The sequence below is a fragment of the Arachis stenosperma genome, chromosome 1 (assembly GCF_014773155.1).
Source record: "Arachis stenosperma cultivar V10309 chromosome 1, arast.V10309.gnm1.PFL2, whole genome shotgun sequence".
In the NCBI taxonomy this organism is placed as follows: Eukaryota; Viridiplantae; Streptophyta; class Magnoliopsida; order Fabales; family Fabaceae; genus Arachis; species Arachis stenosperma.
The window spans coordinates 4,585,030-4,596,918 of NC_080377.1; the positions used below are offsets into that span (position 1 = coordinate 4,585,030).

Consider the following 11,889-nt stretch of genomic DNA (forward strand, 5'->3'; position numbering starts at 1 on the left):
AAGCCATAAAACAGCAACCATAGAAATCTTCTCATGGTCAACTTGATCTTAGCCATTGACAAACTACTTGGTCCCCAAGTATCACTTGTGACCGTAGATGTGAAGCAGAATAGGGCAGAGAACAACTTTCCCTTGAATGCCATTTTCGGATAGAGCAGAGAGTTGGGAAGAAGAGATGAGACCAAGTTGCATGTATGAGGAAAAGATTTACCTATAACCTAAGCTTGATTTGGTTTGGATTTGTTGAGATGACTTCTGTCTTTCAAGCTTAGTTTCTCTTTCTTACTTCTTTGGTGACTATCTTGGTGAGGAAGCTCTTTCTCTCTTTCTCTTTCTTACTTTTCTGAAACTGATTTGACTTGACCAGAGAGAGATGAACGTTGCTTTTAGTTAAGCAAAAAATAGGGATTTGCATTTATGAAACCAGATCGGGCTTGGATCGGATTCTTCTCTACTACAGCCCGTTGGTGCCTTGCTTTGCTTCTTTGATGAATTTTGCTTGAGATGAATGACTCGGGCTTGTCTTTATTTTTCACTTACTATTCAGCCCATTAATTGATATCTTTTGTTTGATGTTGGGCTGCTGCAACTTAATTAAGGCCTGCAACATAAAAATAAATAATTAGCAACATATACTCATTAATTGATTTATCAACACTAATTATTTATTTTGCTAAAAATAATGTTTGTCATCACTAATTAATTTAGTTAATTTCTTAACTCAACAATATGTATCCATATATGTATCCATATAGGTATTTATAATTCAAATTTGACTTATAATATATTACAAATTTGACTCACATGAGAAACTTGAATAATTTATAAGAGACCATAAATAATATATATAGATGTATAAAGTACTACTTGAGTGTTCACATAAAAAAAAAGAATAAAAATGAAATATCTATCCTTAAATATTATTAAAAAGGTTAACCAAAAATTATAATTTTAGAATAGTCAAAATTTATTTATTATGTATGTTCATACAAATATTTATAATGTAAATTTAATCACAATTCATTACAAATATAAGTAAAAATTCATTTGAAAAATAATAAAAATTATTATTTTTTTATTTTTAAATTATAAAAAATCATGTATTTAGTATATTTTTGAGAAATAGTGGTGATGACATGACATGAGGGTCCATTGATGGCATCCTGCTGCCTATGGAACTACTTCTATCGACGGAGATGACTCCATAGACCATATGTGAATTGCATGATTATGAGAATGACCATTGACAAGTGTCATGGGACAATACTAGAGCATTTTCATGCAATTTTCACTGGAATCTCTTTTTTTTTTTTTTTTTGGTTAGGGGAATCTCATTTAATTATCAACGTATTGTTTGCAAATAGAGCCTAGTATAAGGAACACGATTTGTAGAACAATCTGTTTAAACCATAATTTACACCATTTAAATCCGTAAATTTTCAATTCGCATTATTAACAAGTTTTTTTTTTACGGAATTTTTTTTCCAACACAATAATTAATTTATCAGAATTTTATTTAAAAATTTATTATTAATTAATAAATAAAATTTAAATTCTTAATATTTATTTAAACAGATAAATAAATAAACTGAATCTACAATTTAAAAAACTAATCTATGATCCCACTTTAAATGTATATTTTTATTAGTAAAAACTAAAATGTATATAGACTAACTAAATTCGTAATGCAACAATCCTCTGAATATCAAAATTTTAATTTTAATGTTTAGACCACTCAATTCTCGGCTGGCTGCTCGATTCAGGAGTAGAGAACTTAGTTGACTGTGACATGTTTGCTGCATTTTTAGACTTGGCTGCACCTCGGCGTGCTCGGCTTCTTGTTACAAGTTCCGCCACTGGATCAAGCTGAATTCCAGCAAGGCGCTTTGAGTAACGGCGAAGGCTTTGGAACTTGTTCCGAATCTGAGCTCAAACCCATGGTATTGGCTGAAAAAGGAACAAGTACAGTAAACAAGAAGTTAATCAAGTATAAATCTTTTTAATGAAATGGTTTTAAACATAAACAATTTTAACAGAAGCAAAGGCGAGATAACTCATGAACATTAATTTAAGGCATCAAAAGAGTATGATATATCACAATGAGTGATTTAGTCATTTGCATTTAAATGTATAGTTGAGTTATCTTGATTCCTAATTGTAATATTTTCAATAAGAAAGAAGAATAATTTAACCGACATATTTTTGTTCTATTTCACATTTAACATCGACTTATTCACAAAGGGTTCAATTGATTGTATCATTTTCCAATTTTCGGAGATGTTGCAGACAAAATGCTTACAAGGGAACTTGAATGATTTATGAGAGGCCAGAAGTAATATATATGAATGTATAAAGTTTTTGAGTGTTTATATGAAAGAAGAATAAGTATAAGAGATCTCTCCTTAAATAATATTGTTGAAAAGAGTAACCAGTAGTTACAATTTTAAAATAATCAAAATTCATTTATCATGTGTGTCTATCATATATTTATAATTCAAATTTAATTCATAGTTCATTATAAATTTGACTCATATAAAATACTTGAATGATTTATGAGAGGCTAGAGGTGATATATATAGATATATAAAGCATTTGAGTGTTCATATGAAAGAAGAGTAAGAATGAGAGGTTTCTCTTCAATACTATTAAAAAGGTTAATCAGCAGTCACAATTTTAGGACAGTCATTGTTCACTTATTGTGTGTGTCCATACAGATATTTATAATTCAAATTTGACTTATAATCCAATCCATTACAAATTTAACTCACATAAAAAACTTGAATGATTCATGAGAGACCAAAAGTGATATTGATAGATGTGTAAAGTACTTGAGTGTTTACATGAAAGAAGAATAAGAATGAGAAATTTCTCCTCAAATACTATTGAAAAGGTTAACCAACCATCACAATTTCAGTACAATCAAGGTTTATTTATTATATGTATCCATACAGATATTTATAACTCAAATTTGATTAAGTAAATTATATGGTAAAGATGTAAGTTTACAGATTTTTCTTTTTATGGGATGAAAGATAGATTGAAAAAGGTAGGATTCACACTTTGAATAACAATAAAATAATAAAAAATAACTATAAAAGGAATTTATTTTCTCTCTCTATATCACTCAATCTGTATAGTAGAGTGTCCGATTAACATACATTCCATTACAAATTTGACTCACATAAGGAACTTGAATGATTCATGAGAGGTCAGATCAAAGGTGATATATATAAATGTATAAAGCACTTGAATGTTCATATGAAAGAAGAGTAAGAATGAGAGATCTCTCCTCAAATATTATTAAAAATATTAACTAGTAGTCACAATTTTAGGACAATCAAAGTTCATTTATCATGTGTGTCTATACAGATATTTTTGTGATGATATGAATTTTTAGTCAAAGATATTTTTTAACAGAAAAATTATCTTTTTTAAAATTTTAATGTATTTGACAATTTTTTAAAATAAAAATAAAAAACACTAAAATATAAATTTAAAAAAAATACAATTATCAACTTTTTTAAAAAGACTTGTTTTTACTTTATAAAAGATATATTTTAATAAAAAAAATAATTTTACACATAAGGCTCACAATAGTCAAAATAGAATAAGATACGATATAGTTTACACTCTACCTCAATTTTATTTGTAAATTGAAAATTTTTTTAAAACTCAATCCTAACTATACTTGCACTTTAAAATTTTAAATTTTACTCTACACATACTCTATCCATAAAAAAATTAAAATTTTTTAAATAAATATAAAATTCAATCCTTTTATATTCAATATAAATTAATAAATATAAAATTAAAAATAAGTTCAAATTAAAATTACAAATAACATAATTATTAATTTTTAATAAAATTAAATAACAAACAAAAATAAATATTTTGTCTCTTTTTCTAACTCCAAATTCTTATAACTTAGTAATATAATCTGTGTTTGTTGTTCTTCTCTCATCATCAAAGTTGCTCCGAAAATGATGAACAAAAGGTCTCAAAACCAGTCATTATCACTCTCTCCTCGCCTTTCTTTGTTGCTTCCTTAGCCCTGTCTCCGCTGCGTGCTCCTCTGCCTGGTGCTGTCCCGCCTTCGCCGCCCTGTCTGGCGCGCCGTGGCGTCTTCTGTAGTATTTTCTTTTGTCTGTAGTGTTTGAAAGGTTTGCAGCATCCCTGCTGCTATCTGTGGTGTCGAGTGCGCCAAATGATGGTTTACAAAGCATTGGACTGGAAAAGGTAACCTGATCTCAATACGCGGCTGGCTGCTCGATTCAGGAGTAGAAAACTTAGTTGACTGTGACATGTTTGCCGCATTTTGAGTCTTGGCTGCACCTCGCCGTGCTCGGCTTCTTGTTACAAGTTCCGGCACTGGATCAGGCTGAATTCCAGCAAGGCGCTTTGAGTAACGGCGAGGAAGATTCATCTCCTTTTGGGGAAGTTGCTTCGCTTGGGAACCTTCTTCAGCACCCACCACGCCTATATCATGTAATAAACATACATGCAAGAATAAAACTTAATTGTTGAAAGGCAATATTATATGAAAAATTTAGAAGTTTACATTCAGCAGAAGTATTTTCAGAGATTGGCGTAGAAGTATATTCTCCTGAACGCGCAGGCTTTGGAACTTGTTCCGAATCTGAGCTCAAACCCATGGTATTGGCTGAAAAAGGAACAAGTAAACAAGAAGTTAATCAAGTATAAATCTTTTTATTGAAATGGTTTTAAACAGAAACAATTTTAACAGAAGCAAAGGCCAGATAACTAATGAACAATTAAGGCATCAAAAGAGTATTATATATCACCATGAGTAATTTAGTCATTTGCATTTAAATGGATAGTTGAGTTATCTTGATTCCTAATTGTAATATTCTCAATAAGAAAGAAGAATAATCTAACACATATTTTTCTTCTATTTCACATTTAACATCAACTCATTCACAAAGGATTCAATTGATTGTTTCATTTTCCAATTTTCGGAGATGTTGCAGACAAAAAAATGCTTACAGGGAACTTGTCAACAACACAGGTAAAGAAATTGAATGATTTATGAGAGGTTAAAGATGATATATATAGATATTTAATGCACTCGAGTGTTTACATGAAAGAAGAATAAAAATGAGAGATTTCTCTTTAAATACTGTTGAAAAGATTAACAGCAGTCACAATTTTAGGACAGTCAAGGTTCATTTATCATGTGTGTCCATACAGATATTTATAATTTAAATTTAACTCACAGTCCATTAAAAATTTGACTCACATAGAAAACTTGAATGATTCATGAGAAGCCAGAAGTGATATATATAGATGTATAAAGCACTTGAGTGTTCACATGAAAGAAGAGTAAGAATGAGAGATCTCTCTTCAAATTCTATTAAAAAGGTTAATCAGTAGTCACAATTTCAGGACAGTCAAAGTTCATTTATCATGTGTGTCCATACAGATATTTATAATTCAAATTTGACTCACACTATGTTACAAATTTAAATCACATAGAAAACTTAAATGATTTATGAGAGGCCAGAGGTGATATATATAGATGTATAAAGCATTTGACTGTTCACATGAAAGAAGAGTAAGAATGAGAGATTTCTTCTCAAATACTATTAAAAAGGTTAACCAACAATTATAATTTCAGGACAGTCAAGGTTCATTTATCATGTGTGTCTATATAGATATTTATAATTTAAATTTGACTCACATACAGTCTGATATAAATTTGACTCACATAGAAAACTTGAATGATTCATGAGAAGTCAGAGGTGATATAAATAGATGTAAAAAGTACTTGAGTGTTCACATGAAAGAAGAAGAAGAATGAGAGATCTCTCCTTAAATATTGTTTGTTGAAAAGGTTAACTAGCAGTCACAATTTCAAGACAGTCAAGGTTCATTTATTATGTGTGTCCATACAGATATTTATAATTTAAATTTGACTCACAGTCCATTACAAATTTGACTCAGATAGGGAAGTTGAATGATTCATGAGAGGCCAGAGGTGATATTTATCGTTTATAATTTCAAATAGCTATTTTTTTAATTTCAGGAAAGACAAAGTTAATTTATCATGTGTGTCCATACATTCAAATTTGATTCACAGTCCATTACAAATTTGACTCAGATAGAGAAATTGAATGATTCATGAAAGGCCAGAGGTGATATTTATCCTTTATAATTTCAAATAACTATTTTTTTAATTTCAGGACAGTCAAAGTTCATTTATTATGTGTGTCCATACAGATATTTATAATTCGAATTTAACTCACATAGAAAACTTGGATGATTCTTACTTTTGAATTATGAAAAGTCACATGTAAAAAAGAATATAACACATATACAATAAAGTATAAATTATACTTTATTATCTCTAATATACTAAACTTCTTTAATATTTAATTTAATTAAATTTTATTTATAACTTTTAAATAAATTTTAATTTTTTTCCTTCAATACTTTTAATTTTTTTACGATAGATAATTATTCAATTTAATTTTTAATTTTGCTCTTAATAAAAAATAAATGTACTTAGAATAAAAGTAATGTAATTAAGAATAAAATTAAGAAATAAATTTATTTAGAATGAGAATAATGTGATTAAGAGTAATTTACTTAGATGTAATTAAAAAATATTAAATAACTATTTATTGTAAAAAATTGATATTATTAAATGATAAAATTAAAATTTATTTCAAAATTAAAAATAAAGTTTAACTAAGTTAAATAATAGAGAATTTCGATATATTAGAGACAAAAATGTATAATTTATATTTTATTGTATATATACCATATTTTTTTTCTTTTCACAAGTTTATGTACTAACCATTCTACAAATATTTTATAATAAGTAAAAATTTTTAAGAATAAAAAAAATATTGTAATTATACATAAATCATGGGCATTTCCTGGGTTTCGCTCTATAACTTCATAAATCATGGGAATCCTCACATGTTTTACTAATTTTGGTTTAAAACCTAACTTTGTCCCACGAATTATGTTCACCAGGATGATTTACTCAGTGCAAAATATATAACCATAAATCGTTGTATTCCTCAAGATTTTACATTTTTTCTAAAAAAATTAGAGTATAGGCAAAGATTTATATAAAAAGTGGGAGGACAAAAATGTTATTATTTTTTATTTAGGACAATTTGATAGTTTTTATTCTCAGTTAGTTTATTTAAATAATTTACCCCAACCTATAATAGATGAGAAATCAAAATAAGAAATACAAATTGAATATATATATATAGTATCTAATTCAACCTAACTCCTTCAAATAGGGTTGGCAACTCGACTCGCAATATATATAGTATCTAATTCAACCTAACTCATTCAGATAGGGTTGGCAACTCGACTCGCAACAGGTCAGTTGAGAGCGAAGCCGATTGAACTACGAGTAGAATTTGGTGTGAATTTAGTCCTAATTCTACCCAATTTACCTGTATCTCTAATATATTATGGTATACAATTAAAAATTATTATACGTGTATAATGAAATAGATGAAGATTGAACTCACATTTTCTCTTTTTTGTAATTTTAATTTTAATATGAAATTTATCATGATTGTTACTTTTAATTTTAATATAAATTTAATTTTGTATTTTCTATTTTATTAGTATATTTATAAAATATAAAATAATTAAATATTGTGTTCAATTGAAAAATTTTGATTTGTTACAACTAGGGTCGAATAAGGTGCAAGTGTGCAACTTTTGGACATGGGTAAAATTAGAATTCAAAAATTTTCAACTTGGATAAGATATGTTTAAATTTTAGCCTGCAAATAAAATACATAATCTAAATTCTACCCTACCCTATCCATTTATATCCCTCAAGTTGATCCGTGAACCCATGGACCGAAAAGGTTTAAACAACCCATTTATTTTGCAAATTGAACTGTTCTGGTCTGTTGATATTTAACTCAGGTTGGACTCTCGGCCTGTGTACCCACCTCTAACTGCTCTCTGCTCTGCAGGGTTCAAGGATTTGACTGCGTTTGGATTCTAGACAAAATTGCAGAGATAAAGCGACAACAAGGAGACAGCGACACAGATTTTCTATCTTTAGGACACAAATTGTAACTTGTGTATATGTTCATGTCTTTATCTCTACGACCAAATGATTCCTACTATCATTGCATATCTATATCAAAGACAATATCCGAATGAAAGATTCACGTATATCAGTTGCTGTAAATATTTTCCCAGTCGTATATATTAAGGCCGAGGGCAAAATGAACTCAAGCAAGTCACATACTAGTGAACCCAAACATATTAATATAACAAGTTAATAACCGAATTTAAGAGAAACAAAGAACATATATATGAGGGATAGGCAAATGGAATAATAATCAAAAGTCAAAACTAATCCAATTCTTTTAATAAAAAACTTGAAAGATACAATGCCACCAACCATTCATCTCTTGTGCAAATATAAACGGTATTATGGAATATCATCCTTTTGCTCACAAAAATACACACTAGAAAATCAAGACAAAATTCCTTATAATTAATGCAAGCAACAATAATTAAGAAATAAAATCAATATTACAATGCGTTGCTGGGTTACGCGGGTGAAACTCTCTGAGTTTTACACCTGTAAATGATGAGAATTGATAATTCAGAGAAGTGTGTTAATGGGAAATAAGAACGTGTTATACGGTGGCTTACATGATCTTATCTTTAATCGGAGTGTATTAAAGTTCCTACCTCTTCAAATGTAAAAATAATAGCAGAGTAATTCACCTGTTACACTGTAATCTGGAAGCATAATTATGGTTGTTGCAATTTGTGCACATCCAATCTCCACTACGCCATTGCTTTGCTCTGTTAATTCAAACAGATAAAAGTAATTAAGTAATAATGCTAGGAGTAGGCGTGTTAATATCATCATTTAAGAGTTGACAAACACAAAAAAAATGTCTTCAATATTATATTGAGCTTATGTGAGTCGGAGGAAATTACCCTTTTCCAAGGAGTGCAGGTGTAGAAACTTGAGGTGGAAATAGCGTCGGTATTGGCAACGTTGAAGCTATGCTTGAGTTTATGCTAGGAAATGACGGGAGCACTCCAGGTTTTGGATCTCCGCTTGTCCCTACTACTTGGTCATTAGTCTGCACAATAAGTGTAAAGGGAATAAGAAATTCAAAGAGAAAGAGCATTAGCTATGATGACAAACGAGATCTAAACTCACAGAAGAATTAGAAATTCAATTAAGCCCCAAAAAAGTCCTTACAGGTCCCACGTTCAATCTCTTCTTGTCCCAGTCATCAACCAATTCTTCAGAAGCTAGCCGTTTTGTCCCAAGTGCTTTGAACCAAATAAGTGTAAACAGCATGAAGTTAACATCAATCACCACAGAAAATTTCATTTTTACCAAAAATATTTCTCTGTAGTACTGCAATGTTCCCAGAAGGAACACCTTATGTATCTTGCACCTATAATATATACACTAACTTAAAAAAGAAAGAAACGCATACCAGGTGGAAAAGCGTCGCATTTTTTACACTGCAAAAAGATTCAACATAGAAACATATCAAACTTAAAAAATGAATACTTCAGTGCTTGTGTAACTCTACATCATTTATAATTTATAAGTAGAATTAAAGACTCTACCTGCGAGCGCGAAGAGTAATTATGGAAGCCACAATTACAGATCCAATCCCCATTCCGCCACCCCTTTGGTACAGATAGGTTTTGACTGTTGGAATTTTCAATAGGAAGTCCAGAGCTATAATTTGCACCAAGCAGCCATAGGGGAAGTGGTTGGACACCATACTTATCTGATCCTAACATCGACCAATTGGAACCTAAGTGGAGTGACTGAGGTGGAGCACCGGCACCATTGCCAATCAATCCAATATTCATCTTTTGATCTGATCCCCCAGGAGCCCTGGAGAAGTAATTTGGATAAGCAGGGAAAGATGCCCCGGTCATTGCAATTGCTGGCATAGCTGCTATCTCCTTTGGTTGTCCGCACTTCTTGCACCTCTCTCTTGATGCATAATTGTTGTTAGTGCAGCCTATTGATCCATAGTATAAAACCCATCCCCACAAAGCATCCAGAGGGAAAGGAAGCCAAGCATACGCACACCAACACGTCCCACGCACACCAACCCGTCCATTTCACACAAAAATACACATACAAAAGCACAAATATCTCAACCTAGTTGACAGCATGTTCTTCATCTTAAAGTTCAATACAAGATCATAAGCCAAAAATAAAACATCAAATGCAATGCTAAGCTGTTCATGATTTTGTCAACTAACGGGAAACCCTAAAATAACAAAGGAAATGCACAACTCAATTCGTGGTGTTGACTACATAAGGTTCTAAAATCACTATCCTCGAGAGAAATCAGGTTCTAAAACTAATTACATAATAAAGCTAGCCTATGTTGTAGTCAATACAATACCCTGGATTTGGATTTTAATCTCCATTCAATTTTCAGTTTCCAGAACACTCAACTTCAAGCTCGCAAGTGTCTCCGCATAATATATGAGCCAAATTCAAAGAGCTAGTTGGTCATTAGTGAACTGAACAAGTGATGTTTAGTGACTAATTTTGTTTATTTTCATTTCATTTATGCATCATATCCCCACTAACAACATTGAATTCAAATATACAAACATATAGGCACAAACCGCAAAGCATGAATATCATATGAGAAATGTTAACATGACACTATGGCCAGAGACTCCCATCCACCATTGGATGGAACATGGGCTCCATACATCCAATCCAACAGTTGATGAGAGTATGTGGCGACGGTGCCCCTCAATTGTTAGATTTAAAAAACATTACTCAACCCACTATCTCAGTTCTGTTCAGTATCCAATCAATTTGTAAAATATCTCCACATTCAAAAACAATTACTAAAGCAAACAGAGATAAAATTGACAAGAGAGGATAGGGGGTCTAACCAGTGCAGATCCAATCACCAATTCGAGGTAGCCACTTGGAATCAGAAGGGGTTTTGGTATCGACAAGGATCCGTGGCTGCTTGCAACGGTTACAGAATGATCTGAATGCGTAGTTTCTGTTGTTGCAGCTGCTACAATCCCAATCCCCATCTCTCCCTTCTCCCATTCTCCTTCTTCTCTCAATCCTCAACTGCCTCTGCAATAATCCACATTATCATATATACTTAGTAATGTAATTACAATCATAATCATAATAAACAGTTAGGTGAAAAATGAAATGCATATGTTGTGTAAAATAAACGAGAAAGAGAAAGGTGAAAGCACCGTTTTTTTTTTACTCTTACCTATTGGCAGATAGAGTGAAGATGGAAGAAGGCGATGGAACGGGATGAGATGAGATTGTGAAAAATGAGAAAGGATTGAATGAATGAGATTGTGATGGGAGTGATGAGAGTGGAGGGTGAGATTGAGAAGAATCAGAGAGTGAACTGAAAACCCTAGTGCGAGTGAAGCGTCTTCTAAGAACAACACTGGTGCATAGTTTCAACTTTCAACTTCTATTGTGTATCTCTCTCTTTCTAATAATATAAGTTTAATTTTAAACTAAAACAAAAAAAAATTTTTCAAAAGATAATAGTGATATTTTATAAAATAAAAAGTATATATATATATATATATATATATATATATATAATGTCTAAAAATCAGGACAAAAAAAATAAAAAATGAGAATTTATAAATATGCATTGAAATTGTAAGAAAAAAATAATATGAAAAAGTAGATATAGAAGAGACTTTAGAACATTATGCTTAAAGTAAAATAAATAGTATTTTTCATTCAACTTAAGTGATGTTGCTAGCATTTTTTTTTGGAGGTTTTTGGATATATTCAAATTAACATCTCCTTTTTCAAATATTCCAAGTTATAATCAAAATTAATCAAGTTCTTTGAGGACTTATTTTTTTAAG

At 30.6% G+C, this 11,889-nt stretch overlaps 1 protein-coding gene across 3 annotated transcripts; it reads right to left on the bottom strand.

Annotated features, from left to right (window-relative positions):
* Positions 1 to 8,322: 8,322 nt before the first annotated feature.
* Positions 8,323 to 11,475, bottom strand: LOC130960397 (ranBP2-type zinc finger protein At1g67325). Of its 3 annotated transcripts, none has more exons than XM_057885793.1 (8): positions 11,265 to 11,475; positions 10,921 to 11,116; positions 9,613 to 9,989; positions 9,477 to 9,504; positions 9,233 to 9,306; positions 8,962 to 9,110; positions 8,743 to 8,823; positions 8,323 to 8,593 (listed from the first exon to the last, which is right to left on the bottom strand). In XM_057885793.1, the coding sequence occupies exons 2-8, from the start codon at positions 11,084 to 11,086 to the stop codon at positions 8,563 to 8,565; spliced, it is 906 nt and encodes a 301-aa protein (XP_057741776.1). In that variant the 5' UTR covers positions 11,087 to 11,116; positions 11,265 to 11,475; the 3' UTR covers positions 8,323 to 8,562. The 3 variants fall into 3 exon arrangements, with proteins under 3 accessions (XP_057741776.1, XP_057741767.1, XP_057741781.1); XM_057885784.1 differs by having other exon boundaries at positions 9,613 to 10,019; XM_057885798.1 differs by lacking the exon at positions 11,265 to 11,475 and having other exon boundaries at positions 9,613 to 9,991.
* Positions 11,476 to 11,889: the final 414 nt, after the last annotated feature.